Raw genomic sequence first — 18,645 nt, 5'->3', positions numbered from 1 at the left:
TCTTCCTCAAGGTAGTTTGATGTGACCAGTTCACACTATTTGTGAAGCTAAGTTGGGTTACTATTCTCCTCAAACTGATGTTGGGAATTGAAGTATAAAGAGACATTGTTAGGAGCACTTTCTGAACAAGAAAGACTCATCCTTAAAGGGTAGAGGAACCATTGACCTTGATAGTGGTAGAAATGGAGAAGCTATTTATATTACCTCATTATTAACAAGACCAGCCAGTCACCAGACCCCTTTCTCAAATTCCTGATCCTTCTTTCTCCTTCCTGTACCTAGCTTTCTAGGCAGCTGGCCTATCCAGGAAATCCATCCAGAAAAGGAGAGGTAGGAGGACAAATCACAACCACTGGGGATGCCTTTCCCACCTTCCTCCCTCCCGCTACTACTAAGAACACTTATAGGTTACTGGATTACTCCCATGGTCTAGATGAAATGGAAATCATCATCTCTCTTCTTTCTGGTAATATGGAAGGCCAGCAGGTCTTATAATCTGCCTGTCTGTATAGCTTTCAAACCCCTTGCACTATCATCTGACCTAGTGCTATAACCTAAGGGCTCCTTGAGGGTAAGGTCTGCCTTTTTTAAACTTGTGTCCCCTGCCCTTAGAGTGCTTGGTAAATGCTTTTTCATTCATTGATTCATTCATTTATCTCTTCATGAGTGTGGACTCACTGCTGCCTGCTCCCATTTGAAGAATATTGCAGATGGAACTGCTTCATTGAGCAGCTAGTTGCAGTAGATGACCTCTAATGCTTAGCGCCATTCTGAGATTCTCACATAGTAGAGAGAGTGCTGGATTGAGAGTTAGGAACATCTGAGTTCAACTCCTGCTTCTGACACTAGCTATATGACCATGGGCAAGTCATTCAATTTCTATATGCCTTAATTTCCTCATCTGTAAAATTAATGGTTGCTTTAGATGGTCTTTAAGGTCTCTTGGATCTCTGTGGTCTTATAGCCTCAGGAAAATCTCTCAATTGTGTCAGATTCTTATAATAGAAAGCCCACCATGGGGGAGATAAGTGGCACAGGAACAGTGGACCCAATATCGGGAAAATTTGAGTTCAAATCTAGACTCAAACTTTACCAGCTGTGTGACCCTAGGAAAGTAACCAAAATGGGGAAATTAATAGCATCTACTTCTCAGGACTGTTCAGAGGATCAATGAGACAATATTTGTAAACATAGAGCTTGGCCCATAGTAGGCATTTAATGAATGCTCATTTCATCCATCCAGTCACCAAGCCTCCATCTCTAATCCATCATCAGTTGTGAATATAATTCAACCTTTTATAATTCAGCATCCTTTCAAGGAATATTCCCTAGATCAAAATTATTTCATAGTCTAGGCAGAATATCTACCAGACTCAGTGCCAAGAGAGCTTGCAACAGAGTTATCCTTATTTTCATGAAGAAATGCTAGGACTGATAATTGAACATTCTTTGAATCAGATAACAAGCCATTTGATAGAGTGAATACCACTTGTCAAGAGACCTATATTCTTACTCTTAGATCTGTTTTCCCTACTAATTCATTTTGAAATGTTGTGCAAGATGAATCCTGAGTTTCTTCATCTGTTTAATGAAGAGGTTCCTTTCAACACTAAAATTTTATAATTCTGCATTATTTCTTTACTGACCTCTATTTCTCAATGAAATTTAAGAATATCCAAATCCTGCATCAATTTCTCCTTTCCTTGGGACTTTTCGTCAAGCTCTTTTCCTTGGAGAGAGAGGGGAATGTTCTCAAGTTCTGAGGGCCAATGAGTGGCATGATTACTCTCAGAAGGAACAAAACACACAGGCTGCTTAATTTACTGAATGTCATATGTACACATAAAAAATACTTAATGAAAACTCTGGTTTCAGAAACAAAGTCTAAGGTAGTTTTTATGAACAGTTGGTTGTGGGAGAAATAGAACATCAGTAACTTTTTTCATAAAAGTAGATATGATCACTGATCCTGGGGAAAAATTCTAATAACTTTTAAAAATATATTTTATCAACTGTATTAACATGTTCATACTATATATACAAAACCATAACATCAAATATTTCAGGCCAAACCCAGAAAACTTCATGTCACGACAAACCCTAGTAACAAATTTCCCAGAAAAAAAGACCACAAATTAAATGCAACTTTTAAATTCTTGAAAATTTTTGTTTCAAATAAATTAATTATTCCCCACCCCCACTTCCTAAAGTAGAAAACAGTTCTGCAACTTGCACAAGATTAATGAAAATGAACCCCTTTCTTCTATTATATATGGTAGCAGTAAATTGTTACTTGTAAAAATACTGGGGTCCTAGCCCATTATGAAGAGCTCACACTAACTATTTGGCAGCATATGCTTTTGAGGGGAAAAAAAAGTAGGACTGAAATAGTCCCCTGTAATGAATAGACTTTTTCTCCTCAGGGTGACCTCTACCTTCAGAATATGATGGTTTTATTATGATTAATAAATTTCATTTCCACAGAGGAAAAAGGAACAGTGTCAGCTCAAACTTAAAGCAAGAAGGCTTCTTTTTAAATGCTAATTTCTTAACATGCCCTTGTATGACACTAAGATTTAGACACAAGGTTATTAGGGAAGATTCGGACTCTAACGTTACATTTGTGGCGGATATCCCAGGCATATCAATAACCTGATATCCTTACAACAGGATAAATGCTAACCAAAAGTACATAGTCAATTCACTTAGACTTAAATAAGAGTGATATGAGACTTCCTTATTACCAAATTATGTCCTGAACAATAACATTGATTGAGTCTTGCTCTATTTTTTTTTGAGGATTTAGGGTGATTCTTCTATCTTTCATCTAGACTAATCACAAAGTAAGCGATGCAGGATAAATTAAGGCTAGCTTTTCTTTTTTTTAAAAAAATTATGGAAATATAAAGCACAGATTCATGAATTGCAGAGGATTGGGCTGTAGCTTAATGAAAGCTGCTAGTGGAGGAGGAAGATGATGTGTAAGAAATGAGAAAGTAACCATAGTAGTAAAGGTCCTTACTGATTTATTTTCTAGCATTTCTAATTTTACTCTCAATAACATAATACTTAAGCCCATTTTGAGGCATTCAGAAATAAGTTATCTCTGTGTTGGCGATAGGAAGTCCACAATTTCACAAAATCCCAGAGAAAGCAGTATTTTGCAAGGTAATCCAATGGATTATTTTTGCAAATACAATGGCAGAATATCCAAGTGGGAAAAAAAAACCTGAATTCTTTTAAACTGCAAAAAACTAGCTTGGCTAAGATAGTAAGAATAATCCATAAACTGTGCTTGATGCAGTTTGATTATAGCATGAGCTGGCAGAGCATGGAATTTACAACAACATGGTATCTCAGTCCCACCCAAGGTGTTCAGTTTTCAGGAATACTAGGATGGCCTTGGTCAAGGTTTACCACATGGTCCTCCAGCATGTATACAAAGATAGCTTTAGAATGAGAGTTGAATCTGTTTAAGTATATGCCCTTAATCTATTGTTTTTGATACTATTATGTAGGGCAATGAAACACGTCCACTGATGATATTTTGTGAAAGCAGTTTGTATCTGAGGGACACAGACCAAGTTCAAACTTGTTGGTATGCTTCTTATTTCTCAACAGTTGAATTACTGGAATCTGGATTGTCACTTAGAAGGCAGTTAGCCCCACCGGCATGTCTCCTTGCCAAGTGGATGTGAATCCATTGGGCAGTCTGAACCAGCTCCTGAAGGCATGGGCTGTGTCTGTTCTTTGATCCACATTGCTGTATCCTTGGGAGGCTCTAAAAAAGGTTCTGATCAAAATCATATGGAATTTTTAAATCATCTTCTAAATTCAGTTGGACTTTTGAGTTGAAAAATCTGGATATTAGAGCAGAAACCTGTTTTTCTAGTGTTCCTGTTTTCCAGCACCCACATGACCCTTTCTATGTGATAGTAAAAGAAATGTAATGAATGTCATCTGTAAAATTATTTCAATGTAGTACAGCAGAATAGATGTCACAGTGATTAAGGGGCTTTCAAAGAGTGATCCCTTTACTATTCCTTCCTCAATAGTACTTAGAACAATAAATGAGACAACCCACATTGGCTATATCTTACCAAAGAATTTCTTTTTGGGGAATTAGTACAGGCAAAACATAGGTTTCAGACCAATGACAAACAGAAGGATGGGGATTAGAATAACTAATGTGATACAGTGTCTCTCCTTTATGATCCCTTTCAGCTACTCACCCACCTGGCATTTTATGCTCTTCATTCACCATCTGGGAATGCCATTGATTCAGGGTCCTGTGGTGCGGGAAGGGGAGTCATATATGTTCTTTACCTCCATGAGGTAGCTAGAGCATCTCTGACACAGCTAAGTATTGACTAATGTGGAAACAGTATGTAAAAGTACTCTGGAGTGTACAAATGGGATTCTCCCATTTCTGACAACAAGACTAGTTTCCCATTTGTACCTTCCAGATACTAGGAACATGGAAACTTTGAAGTGGGGGGGTAGAGTACTTCTGTCAACCATCTCTGTGAAGCCTGAAAACCGCTTTAATGAGCTTAGTTAAATGCAACAAAGAAAAGGCTTATAAGCACATCCCAAACTTCCTAAGTAGTTTTTGTTTTGCATATACACTTTTCCCTTGGTAATAAGGCCCACCCTGTAAGCAGTGATACTTACCTAGCTATTTTTATTTAAGTTATCAAAGCTGCAGTGACTGATTTAGGCAGTATGGAACTGTCTAGCTAAAATTCTATTCAAAGGTAAACTAGAGTCCTCAACAGGGCATGTTGGGAAATTCCAGGCCCCATTCATAGGATAAACTGCTCACTGTACCAGGATCCAGCTCCAAGACTTTCTAGGGGAAAAAAATGAGGGAAGGAAGGTGAAGACACCTTCCATCCTCTTCTTCTATCTTCCAGCTAGACCCCTCTCCTAGGCTGATGAGACTTTTTGAAATAATAATAGCTCACGTTTCTTCAGCTCATTTAAAGTTGGCAAAGTACTATGCAGACATTATCTCATTTTATTCTTAAAACAACCCTGTGAAGTAGGTGCTGTTATTGCCACTTGGTTTTGCAGGAGAAGAAACTGGGGTGAGAGAGGTAAAATTAGTTTCTTGTGGAGGGGTGTCACACAATGTCGGAGGCAGGATTGGAACTCTGGCATTTCTGACTCTAAGGCTAGAGCTAAATCCACTGTAGTGCTGCTTCTCAAATGAAAGTCAAATTATGTTGGGAAGAATTGGCCTACTCTCTTCACTTTTTTCTCAGTAATTCTTTTCTTTCAGGACACGTGATTAAAGGTCTGACTGTCTTTGGGTGAACAGTACTGCCTCCAGAATGAGCCATGACCATGGCTGACTGTCTCAGGCAATGATAGTAAAGATCTTTGGTAGCTGAAAACAAAGATCCAGAGTCAAATTGGATAGAGGGAGAGGGGAGAGTTGACTTTCTTTCAAGCACTGAAACGTTCTAGGGAGAGAGAAATTTAGAGCTCTTGTTCTATACTTGGACCAGCAGTGTCAAGTCTCATTAGATGTAGAGAGAGAGGTACTTGCCCTAACTCGAACCTCAACCTGTCCAATTTTAGGGAAGAGGTGATATAGAGTCTGATACCATTTGCTTCACTTCATTATTAATTAGTGATCACCAATTTAATAAGAAGTTTAAAAATTTTTTAAGGTATTAGGCTTTTTTGCAAAAAAAACAAAAACGAAACAAAAACACTCATCACTTCTGTGGTAGCAGAGTTTGAGCAACCAACCTTTGCTTTGTGGCTTCAAAATACAACAGATTGATTTAAAACAAACACACAAACAAATTGTGAAAGGTTATTTAACTAAGATATATTCATGCTGAAGGGATGTTTCATTGAATAATAGCAGATATTTATAACACATGGACATATAAAATACCTTTCATATCCCATCCTTAAAAAGCACTCTGATCCCAGCAGCTAGGGAATAACTTTCTCATTGGATGACTCTCTTAAGATGATAGATTGCCCAAGATGAAAACACATCCATACACCCCCTCGAGAGATGTATGCAAACACTTACTATGTCTCAGTTCTACTGTAAGAAGACCTTTGAGTTGTAAGCGTCCCATTAATAAATCATGAAACTCCAGCTTTATTGAATTTCGTCAGGTTAGTTTCTGTGACCAGCTATACAGAGTGACCTACAAGTGCACCTGAGGAATGCAGGCCGTCAGAGGGATAATGGCAAACATGTCTGCCAATGTTTCCACCACTAGGTGAGAAGGAAAGATTAATTGGACCTCCCTTCAGAAGAACATTGGATAACTTGAGGGGTGACTGATACCAATCAGTCGATGCCACCACCATGCATCTTTTACTTTAATAGTGGCCAGAGGCAGGAAGAAATTACAGAGTTAACAGATGCTGAATGTCACAATTTGTTGTAGTGGTAAAATGCCCTTTCAAAGGCTATCATAAGGAATGTATGAATAAAGTTTACCTATGAACGTTAGTAGAACACTTTCCCATTCCTTCCTCAACAGAGATTGGCCACAGTTTTAATTGGAGAAAAGAAGTACATACATCATAAGCACTGATATGACTAAATCTTACTGTTCTAAGAGCTGTAAAAGGCTAACTTTTTCTTATCATGGAGTTCACTGACTTAGTGGAATTGTGTGAATAAAAATCAATATAGTCAGAAAATGCTTCCAAATGCAGCAAATACCCCCAAGTGGAACAAAAGAAGAAATGAGAACAGGTTTCCTGGATTAACGCTCTGGTATTTTCCAAAATCAACTTGGAAGTATCTGGAATTCTGTTACTACCAGGCTACTTAATTTTAATTTACTGTAATCATTTTTATGAATTACTTAGAAAGTTTTGTACAACCTCATGGATTTATGCAATCAGGAGAAAAGCCTGCTTAGCACTTACTAACCAGATCTCTGAAAAGTGGATGTGTCCATTTGTATAGACACACACGATAGGTATATGTATGTAGAGATGTGTATATACAGAGATATACATATATATATATATATATATACACACACACAACACACACACACACATATAACTTACATTATGTGTGTGAGAGTATATATATTTGTCTATATTATAACATATTATGTTATATTATAGGCATTCAAAGTGCCTAGCAGAAATGATTTTTTGGCTAAGGCAAGTTTCACTCCATCATTGTCCTTAGGAATATAATTATGATCTTCTAACATGGAAACTTAAAGTTGAGTAGAGATCTTAGTTTCCAGGTTTTTCTGAACAAACAAACGGTACAAAGGAGGCAATAGCTCACATGGTCATAGAATAATAGATCTAGCTGGAAGAGCTCAGAGACCATCTATTTTAACACTCTCATTTTACAGATGACGAAACTGAGGCTCAGGGATATTAAGTGACTTGTCCACTATCACATAGGTAGCGTCAGAGGCAGGATTTGAATCCAAAATCCTATGACTCCATAGCTAAAGCTATTTTATACCTGGACAAACCCTTGACTTACCATGCATCCAAGACTAAAAGGCCTACAGTTCTCTGCTTTAGTTTCTTGGCTTCTCTGTCCCTGTGGGGCCACCTTCCTTCCCATTCTCTGACAATGTGTTGTTTGACTTCTTCCTCCCATATTCTGTTCATATCTTTCTTCTATCTAGATGGTACTCTTCAGCTGTGTCCAGTTTCCATTGTCAATACATCCAGGTCAGAACATTTAAGGATCACAGATTTAGAGCTAGAGGAGGCCTCAGAAGCCATAAATTCTAGTCCACCCTTTTCATTTTACCATTGAGGAAATTGAGACCTGTAGAGATTAGGACTTAGTGAAAGTCACAGTTAGGAAGCCTCAGAAATGGGATTTGAACCTGCTGTGAACTCCAGAACCAGGGCTCTTTCTATTATACCACACTATGCTTTCCTGATTCCCTCTTCCCAATGATCACTACAGTATTCAGTCTTCATTCGGTAGTTATACATAGTTGCTGTTTGCTTATATGCTGCTTGATATGCTCACCATCTTGTTTATGAAGTGAATATGTGTGTGTGTGTGTGTGTGTGTATACACATATATGTGTATATATATATACACACATATATATGTGTGTGTATATATATACACACATATGTGTGTGTGTATGTATATACACACACACACACACACACACACACACATATATACACCAACTAGTTGTAAACTTCCTGAAGGTAGGACTCCTGTCATTTGCTTCTTTTGGAATCCCCGATAGCACCTTATGTAATGTTGTATACATAGCAAACAATCAGTGAATAATGAATAAGCAAAGGTTTCCCCATCTGTAATTTGGGCACCCAGGAATGGTACTGGGCCTCAGAGACTGCAAAATAGCACTTTACCTATGTACATTATACAATCCCACATAAAATATTTGAGATATAAAATTAGGATACATAGCCAACTCCCAATTAAATTGATATGTGGATCACCCATAGAGAAATTTTAATCCCAGGCTAGGTTTCTCCTAACAAAGTCGTGTACACTCAAGAATTACTAGGCTCATTATAATGACACAAAACATGACTAGTAAGGTAAAACTGATTATCAAATCACATAATGCATTTCAAAGCCAAACAGAAATGATCTTTGGATTATCTGGTGTTTTAGATTATCTGCACCACTGGCCCACTTCATTAATGAAAATAATTGGGAATTGACTGCATATATACATGCATAAAGTACTCTGACAGAGAAGCTATACTGATAGATGAAATTATTATTACTTGCAATTTATTATCAAAATGATGTAAAGCACACAAACTATTGGGTCACCCTGATCTGTAATTTACTCTGAGCCCCCTCAGAGCTCTTCTGAGCCCCATGGCACATCCTGATTGATAAGAATTGCTTTGCTCAGCATACCTCAGAAATGGCTGGATGCCCTACCATGGAGAGGAGAAGGAAGATGATGGTGTGCCCCACTGGGGCTATGGCTACAAGGCCAAAGTGAAAGGAAAGAGCTGAGCCCCTTAATTTGGATAATTAACTTAGAAAAAATGATTCTTTAGCCACTGCAACTTTCAAAATGTTGCTTCTTGCTGCCACCCGCAACCTTCACAGTCTCAAAACATACAACTCAGAGGAGAAACAACCACAAAGATGCTGAACTTTTCTACTGATGGCAAAAACAGCCCCAAAATACTTGAATCTCTTTAGTGCCTTAGATTCCTGACTTCATGGACACAAATGACATATCTCTGAAGTCTAGAGATGAAAGCCTTTTTCATTGTGGTTGTGTATGTGTGTGTGTATGAGAGAAAGAGACAGAGAAGAGAAAAAGATTAAGATCAATTTATATTGAACCATACTTTCTTCTAGGCTACATAAGTGGGTGCCAGGGTCTAGTTTGATCAAAACTGTTCACATAGTCAGTGGCCCAACCAAAATAATAAACTTGCTTCTCAACTCTCATTCATAGTCATGGCCCATCTTCCACTACCATGAGCCAACCTTGACCAAATCCCATAGTATCACACAGACTTGGATTCAGGGAATCTGTGGTCTAAGCTGTAGGGAAGAATTCTTCTTTCCCTTTGTACTGTCTTGAGCAGCAGTTGGCTTGTAAGAGTACCTTGATGTCAAAGAGGCAGAACCTATATAAATATAGAGGTAAGTAGGTAGACTGACTATTTTGTGTTCCTTAGGGTTAATGGTACGTTGCCTGAGACAGATCTCCACTGAAATTTGTATCCTTCTGGAGGAAAAGAATAACATGACTGGAACCACAGACGATTTAGTGACCGGTATAAAGCAGGATGGACTAAGAAAATAAATGTCCCCATAAGTACAATGCCGTAAACCCAGAATGCTTATAAGACCAGTTTATTTTACAAGGCTAGAAAAAGCAAAATAGGCATTTCAGCATTCCCCTAAAAGAGGAACTATCAAAAATTATAACCTCTCCTTCAGGAAGCATGCAGTTTGGTGTGACTTTGAAAGCTGAAGAAAATGATTATTCCTTTTGTGTATGTATATGTGTGTGTGTGTGTGTGTGTGTGTGTGTGTGTGTGTGTGTGTGAGATAAGATTTAGTCACATGCTAAATCTATTATCTTTTGATTTAAGCCATATAGATGGCATTTTATACCTAGCCAGCTTTGCTGTTGGTGACAGGCATAAACAACACAAACATTACAACTCCTTATGAGAATTTCAGCCACAAATACCATCAGACATTGTAATCTGACATTTTAATTAAGTGCTTGTAGTTTGAGTATCTCACATCTTATATGATGCCTTTAACTCTGAAGAGTTAAAGATCTTGTCTCCTGGCCCTGAAACCCAAGCAGATACAAGTGCTTAATTGGTCAAAAGTTAGAGACCCCACAGCAGTACTATGAGAGCAGTATAACAGTAAAGAGAGGTAAGTTTTGTATTTAAAATTCATACATAAGATTGAGGAATTTGTTACATTAGCAGGTGGATACACTAGGTGTTCTAATGATTTTCCAGGCATGCATGAGATGGAATTTTATCCCTCCTAAGAAGCTGTCTTGCAAATAGTCATTTGTTCGTGGTGCTTCACAATTCACATTGCATAAGTAAGTATAAAGACTGATTTCATTTATTTTTTGGCTCCCTTAAGAAAGTGGTGAATGTTTGGGGGAAATAATAAGCCAGGTTATCAATCTAGGGTACTTATTTACAAGAATGATTCAAAATAACAATGTTTAAAATTTTCCAAAGGCAAACAGATATTTATATTCCGAGGAAACAACATGGACAAACTATCTTTAATTTCTAAATTTAATTAGCATCAGTTCATTACCCTATACTGTAGCAAGCAACCAATCAACTCCTTTTTATGACTTTCGCCAAAAACATTCTGTTTTTATAAAGGTGACAATTTTCTCTGCTAAGTAATGTTTCATGCCTAAACCTAAGACATTCAAGTGAAATAAATGGCATTTTAGAATATACAAACAATTTAAAAGGGGAGTTAAAAAGGCTTCTGAAAATTAGCAGATATATGAATTACATGACATTTTAAACAAAAACACCTTTTTAATCAATTCCTTCTTTAATTGAATACACTTTTCCCCTTTTAAGCATCTAGATCAGTTAAATCCACTCCAGTATAGGAGCCCAGAAAACACTCTACTACATATTTAGGTGAAGGGATAATGGTCTCACCAGGTCTTACAGAGAGAAATGGAATCTTGAGATTGGATACTTAAGAACATTATCAAATTTGTTTTATACAATTTAATATATTGTACTGCCAATTTAAATAGTGTACTTGGGGGTAAAGGGTGTCTCATGTTAGTAATTTGAGACTTTAACCATTTTTTCTGCATGAAAAATGTCAAGTTCCCTTTAGAGAATATAATTTCTGACCACAAAAGAATATGACTGCAGAATCTGTTGGATATACAAATTAAAGGGTCTCATAGTATAAAGGAAGGCTTTGATTTCAGAATTGGAAAGTTTAGAAAGATCATGAGGTGTTTTTATTTTATTTTAATTATAGATCACTGTTCCCTTCTTTCCATTGCCTATGTCCCTCAGAAACAATGTAAGAACTAAGTAACTGGAGGGAAAGGCCATTCTTTATTACTAGCTGTGTAAAATTGTCAATTGCCCTAAATGAGTAGTCATTTACAAATTTCAGTTTAATTTGTGTTTTTGAAATAAAACATAGGTGCATAACTCATGCAACTAGAGTGTGCTATATACACTGTTTATCTTTTCCTTCTTTCACTTGCTGGCTGATAGCATATTAGTAGGATTTCCTAGTAATCATTTAGGTGACACTTTTTGGTATGGATTAAAAATTACATTTGGGTTTTGTTCCAACATTCACCTAATAGCATCTAATGAAGTAATTCCTTTCTACCCAGAATGTAGGTTAAACTATTCCGAGCCATGTTAATGCAGCAAAAACAGAAGCTATTTTCATGTACATAGCATACAGTTATGTAATTTCTATTTGCTAATATCCTACTATCAAAAAACCTTTTCTCTGAACCCTATTCCTCACATCACTCTTTTCGATAAAAAAAAAATAGAATCTTCATGTGGAAGAATGAAAACCACTTTTAGTAAGCTCTCATAAGGCACAAGGCACAGATTTCTCTCAGACAACATCTTCCTACAGCCTACCATCTCTATCACAGTAGGTTTTGAGTGATTTTTTGAGGCCTGTTATACTCATATGTATATTATATATATACATACACACAGATATACATGTATATACACATACACACAACATATATATATACATCCATATCCCCACATACAAAATATGTGAGCCCAAATATGTCAAATAGCATATAAATGCTGTGTCTACATCTTTAATCCTCTTTTTCATTCAGTATTTTAATGTTATAGTCTCAATTTTGCTGTACGATTTTAAAAGAAGCTTCATTCAACATAGTCTTACTTTTCTGGATCATGTATTATTAAAACTGGAAATAAAACATCAAAGTCAGCAAAATACCTAATGTTTTTTTATATGGCAGAGCCTAAAGGCTTCAGCTATAACTTAGTGAGACGACTCCAAAGATTTATATTATGGACTTTTACTAAGCTTTCTAGAGTGATTAACTGCAGCATGTGAAAAAGGATATTGAGACCTGGATGGATGCATCAAGGAGTATCAATGATTGTTACCTGCAGAGGTGTTACAAGAAATTTCATCTGCTGCAACGAAGACGAATTGATTTCTGCAAGAGAAGATAAAATTCACAATACTGCTTGCTCACTGGGAAATGTGCTATCTGCCAATTGACTTGATGTGTACAGATGGGGGGAAAGGGAGGTGCTTCACTTTAATGAATGTAGTGAGAGAAAGGGTTGGCGTAGTTCAGAACAGGAGAATTTAGATCATGGAGTAGGCATGCTGGGATCTTTTAAATGAATTAATGGTGACCTCTGAACACAGACTACTTACAAACTTTCAGTGGAATCTTAATGTTTTCTGCATAAATGTGTCATGCTAAAATACCTTTATGAGGGTAGGAAATTCCAAACTACATGTATGTGAGTGTATCTGCTAAAAGATGTGAAGATATGTAGAGAATCTACTTAATAAAAAACAAATCTACTGTAGCTAACTGAGAAATTAACAAAATTTAGGCTTTAAATTTTCTAATATGATTTCAAAATAGAAAAACACTTTCTGTTAATTCAGAAGAGAATTTGTTATGACATGTTCTCATATACTATAATTTCAGCATTAGAATAACCTTCCTACATAAAGTAGTATCATAAAGTAAATGAGAGAACTTGATTTGAAATAAACCTTCTCTTGCAAAATTCGTTTTTTCCACAATGCAGTATAAAAAAAAGAACAATGGAAAATGAACTTTGAAATTATTTCAATAAACAGAAAATAAGGTAAAACTCTCTTAAGAAATCACAATTTAGATAACATTTTCCCATGAAAAATTGAAATCTAATAATAGCATTTGAGGCTGAGTGTTTGCCATGAGTAAGCTTGGGGTGACAACCATAATTATGATTGGTCCAGTTAACAACACTAGTTAAATGCTATAGAAACAGCAAAAATGACATTTCTAGTTCTCATCTATGAGATGTTGATCAGCCAGCTTTGACCAAGGAAAATGTTTTAGATCTTGATCTGTTTTGCTATAGTTATGGAGACCTGGCATTAAAAGTTTTTATTAGCAGGTCGCTTAAAATCTCTTAAGAGGGTTTTACTAAAATACAATGTATGCTCTGAGATCTACACATGAATGTTTTTCAGAATCCCCAAAATGTAACATTCAATTCAAAATTCTATTAACTTTGAAACCAAGTAACTCTATGAAGAATTAAGCTTGCATGAGGACCTGTATTTTGGGGGCTTGCCTACCTTGGAAGTCAGAGCCAACTCATTTACTTCATTTCCCAAGACAATAAAGCAAGCTTAATTATATTCCTACTCTCTGTTTCTTCATGTATAAGACCTTTGTGACTTACAAATATTGGTAGCTCAGTAGGAAGGTTCAGATAATAGTAAAACTAAAATCAATAAAAACCAAGATGAGCTATTTGGGTTATATTTGCTTTGCCTTCTCTGACTTCCATAGTTGTAACAGAAGTTGTACAGTAGATTCTGAATGGACTGAGATCAATATATGCTATACTTCTTTCAAGTCCAGGTGACTGATTGTGCTGTCATGAGCTATGTAACACTGAACAGCCTAAACTGGATGTTTAACTTCAAAACCAAAATACCTCTCTCCTTTCAGCAGACCCTCCTGATTCAATCAAGGACACATCAGCTTCTTGCATCTACCAGAAATCCTAAAACCTTGTTCTCCTGGTACCAATTCTGACAGAAAACTCTTCCAAAGAGGCTACTTCCATCTTCCCCAACTCTCCATTTCCCTTAAGAGTCTACTTAGCTCATCAGACATTAATTAAATTTGGCAATTAAAAGTGCCAATAGCAGGTGTACCAGCAGATGCAAGTCTCATTTGTTGTATCTGTGAGTTAGTGGGGGAAAAATATGAAAAGAGCCACAAAGACATAGAACTATAAAGATGTGATATTAAAAAAAAAGCATAAGCATACTAAGGTTTACGTTTCTAAATGAGTATTGTGCTTCAAAGTTGTCATGCTGAAGGCTATAAACTGATTCCAAAGATGTTACCACCAATATATTTTTGTTCTTTTTTTTTAACTGCCCTCAGAGCTACTTTATGAGGCAAAGTTTTACTCACCTTGTTTGACAGACTTGATTTTATTTAAGAAAAATCAACTCCACCCCCCAAATAATGGCAATCTGCCACTTCAAAAGAATACGTTGAAGGTCTCAAAGGATTCCAAAAAATGTTCTGAGCAAGGGCAGTATCACTGTAATAAGTTTATACTCTCTCAAGTTTTTCATATACTCTCTCAGTGCTTTTCAAGGGACAATACTCATGGATTAATATGTTGAGGTATGTTTTTGTTTTCTCAAAAATCAATTATTATTTTATGCTCACAACTTATAGCTTAGAAAACTGCTCTTCTACAGAGCTCATTATGACATTTACCAGTGGAGCAAACTAATCATAAGCTAAAGATTCCCAACCCTTTTGAATTGGTTCTTTAAAGTCAAGTGGAGAAACAGTTTATGGTAATGGAACATGTATATAAAAAGTATGCGACTAGAGTTGTCCTAATAGGCAAAGCAGTTCAGGTAGAGTTATACTAAGCATCTGGTCATGATCACAGTGATAGTTACTGATGACCATTTATAGCATTTTTACCAATATCTCCATTCTTCCTTTGAAAAAAGGAGATAGAAGCCAATTCAGTTTTAGTATCTGAGAATGAGAGACTATCATTACACTCTCTGTTAGGCTATTTTCTCTAAGATACAAAAAACAGAGGTAGTGATACAGCTAGATGCCCAATCAAAATTATTCTGAAATATTCTTCTAATCCTTTGTAAATTTTGAAATGGACTGCTATAATATACAGCACCAAAAAAAGAATATTTTGAGTAATATTTATGCCCAGAGGGAGGAAAAAGGAAGCAAGTTAGAAAGGATTTCTTCCTTATTCTATCTCTGGCTTGTTCAGTATTGCCTTTTGCATTATTTTTTGCAGAGTCTATGATTAGAAATAAAATTTCAATAATGATTAACATATTTTTAGCAAGTTGACAGGAATCTAATAGCACTTTGGAAATACCCTTTATGAAATTAGCAGAACCATCAAATTAGCTTTGGACTAATGCCACAGTCCCTTGAGACTTTCAGGTTCAACTCTTGTGGCCACTTCTGCCTCCGGGGCACCTCAGCTTTAAAGGGGCTACTGAGGCATTTGCTACAACTATTTTAGATCATTATTCTCTTGGACTAACCTGGGAATATTTGATTCTAATGTAATGAGTTCTGGAAAAATGGTAGGCTCTAACCAGGGGATGAACTGTACAAACCTAAATTTTTGGAAGAAAAGCCTGTATTACCTTTCTCTATTACCTTTCCCTGCTTTCTCAAGGTAATTCTCGCTCAGCTCCTTTCATACATTCTCCCATTACTGGAAGCGTACCTTTTCCGCCATTTATTTTAAATAAAATTATTTCTTACTCTAAGAATCTTCCTTAATCTTATCCAAATTTACATCTCAAATCCTACCTTCTTCAGGAAAATTGCTTGAATCAGGAAGTTTTTTGCAGAGAGAGAAGAAATCCTAATTTCAAACAAAACTATCCGTGTTTCTATTTTAGTGCCTAAGTTACTTTAAAGAAAGATGAATTTGTATTGCCTCTTTAAAATGTAAATTCCTAGGAGAGAGAAGCCACATTTTTCTAGGTTTTGCACTGTAAACAGGCAATCAAGATCTTAACATATGGTTATTGGACAAGGAGTTATTATAATAGCAGACTGAACCTTCTAATTCCAAGCACTGAGATTTTGCCTGTTTTATGTTTTCTTCCCTCCTCCTACACTAAGTATTGCCTTTTATTTGAATAGACTGAAATTGAGGCTTTGAAATGAAAGAAATTTCATGCCGCAGAAGCATGTTGGGACAACCCAAAGCTTTCAGATTGAAGAGCCTCCTCTGACCACACAGTTTAAGGATTGATAATCAATTAAATTTTTTTCTTGCCCCAAATCAAACTCCAAAATGAAATTTTCAAAGGCTACACTTGAAGTATATTGGACACAGTCAGGTTCTTCTCTTGAATCATGATGGTTACAAATGTAAATAAAGTTGATTATGATGTGATGTGCAGTTTGGTTTTTCCTCCTATAAAACAACTGACTGCTCACTTAATTACTTCTGAAAATTTCCAATGATTTACTTTTTTAAATTGAATTAAATATTAACTCTTAGCCATTCTTACTAGTGTTGATATAGGAATCAATGTTCAATTTACATAGCTAAAATGCTGCATGGAAAAATGGTCAGTCAACTGGGATAAAATTCTTTAGTCTTTTTTTTTTGTTTGTTAAAATAGCTAAAAACTAGCTAGCATTTACATGTGCTTTCAGTTTTGCAAAGTGCTTTATAAATATTATCTCAATTTATCCTCACCACAACCCTGGGAAACAAGTGCTATAATTCTTCTCATTTCACAAATGAAGAAACTTCAGCAGGGAGAGGTTAAGTGATTTGTGCAGGGTCATACAGCTAATAAATATCTGAGTCTGCACTTGAACTCTGGTCTTCCTGATTCCAGGTTTAGTGCTTTATACACTACACCTCTTAGCTTACTGCTATTAGTGCTAGTAATTTTCTTTATTGGTTTAATTATTTTGTCCTGATCTTGTGGTTTCAGTCATGACATATATATACTATTCACTGGATATGTAATGTGTGAATTAGACATGCAAGTTACTGCCTGGATGTAGTGTTTTGTTTTTAATTTTTGGGTAGTTGGGGTTAAGTGACTTGCCCAGAGTCACACAGCTAGTAAGTGTCAAATGCAAACATCTGAGGCCGCATTTGAACTCAGGTCTTCCTGACTTCAGGGTCGGTGTTCTATTCACTGTGCCACCTAGCTGCCCCTGGATCCAGTGTTACAGAGAACTGAACTTGTATATAAAAGAAACATACTTTTAAAACTTAATTTTGTATGTTTAAAAATCCAGGCAAATACCTGGGTCTACATTTTAATTACTTAATACTAGGGCTAATGTAACATATTAATTTGGATAAAATATCTGGAAAGGGCAATGAAGTTTCCAGGTATAAATGAAGGCAAATTGATTAAAAATGTTTATCAAATTGCATGAATCAGTAATAGAGAATTATCTTGAGTCAGGCCTTTTGCCTTCTCTCTATTAGCACTATGGAATTGATTCTTAGAGTATATTTACTTTAGTGCTTTTCCCAGACTAGTGATGAGCTGGAAAAAAAATGTGCAAAACCTATTTGAAGTTTCAGTCTCATGCAAGTTGGGCATGTCTAGAAAACTCTAGATCCAGAGCTACATTACCTAGGCTCCAGAATCTCAATCACATTAATGCAGTATTGGATGCAATATTGGCCAACTTTGGGCTAAGGTTTATTCCCAGAAGTATCTTTTGCTTTGTGGTTTAATTTCTATGCTATTTATATAATTAATTCTTGGTTTAAAATCAAATTACATGGAGATTGATTTCACCATTATTGTACACATGTACTTTAAGCAAAACCAAAATATGAAAATCCATATTTATGAAAATTATTCATTAGGGAATGATTTGTTCCTAGAGACATTATGAGACCATTGTAAGGACAAAATATAACAGATTATGAAAATGTTTTGGAAAGTTAAAGGTGCTATACAAATGTAAGCTAATATTAATATTCTTTTCTCTGCAAAGAGATTCATTACAAGAAGATTCCCTCAAAAAGTAAGCCACTGTATTGCCTTAAAATATTTTAATCAATTTATAAACATTTACATAGAAACTGGTCTGCCTTGTAAAAGGAAGTATACCTGTATATTTACTTAGAAATTTACATAACAAAGTGAATAAGCAGTATGAATTGTCCCCATTTTGAATATTCTTCCAAAAATCTGTGAGTGTTGCTAATAAGAAGGTAGATGTTCATCCGTTATCCAGTGTTTCTGGGAATGGGCTATAGGAAATTAACGTGTAAGTATGTTTTGCTTTTTAATTATTTTAACAATTTCCCTTTTTCACTCTAAAATTTGTACCTGGGCTATTTTAATGCCAGAGTTGTCCATGA

The 18,645-nt window shown here is 35.9% G+C and overlaps 1 protein-coding gene across 42 annotated transcripts in view; it reads right to left on the bottom strand.

The window, feature by feature from the left end:
• RBFOX1 (RNA binding fox-1 homolog 1) overlaps window positions 1-18,645 on the bottom strand; it is a 1,746,265-nt gene that overhangs the window by 6,329 nt on the left and 1,721,291 nt on the right. For 14 of the 42 annotated variants that reach the window (XM_078152767.1, XM_078152757.1, XM_078152737.1 and 11 more), the window contains one exon: window positions 12,637-12,689. The exons of the other annotated variants lie outside the window; for them this stretch is intronic. In XM_078152767.1, the coding sequence (XP_078008893.1) occupies window positions 12,637-12,689 (53 nt within the window). The remainder of the gene's footprint in view (window positions 1-12,636; window positions 12,690-18,645) is intronic. 42 annotated transcript variants of the gene reach the window in all.

The sequence above is a fragment of the Phascolarctos cinereus genome, unplaced genomic scaffold, assembly GCF_003287225.1.
Source record: "Phascolarctos cinereus isolate Bilbo 61053 unplaced genomic scaffold, phaCin_HiC Scaffold_4;HRSCAF=312, whole genome shotgun sequence".
Lineage (NCBI taxonomy): Eukaryota > Metazoa > Chordata > Mammalia > Diprotodontia > Phascolarctidae > Phascolarctos > Phascolarctos cinereus.
Note: the sequence above shows the minus strand (reverse complement) of the source record. Positions and strands in the feature narration are given on the sequence as shown.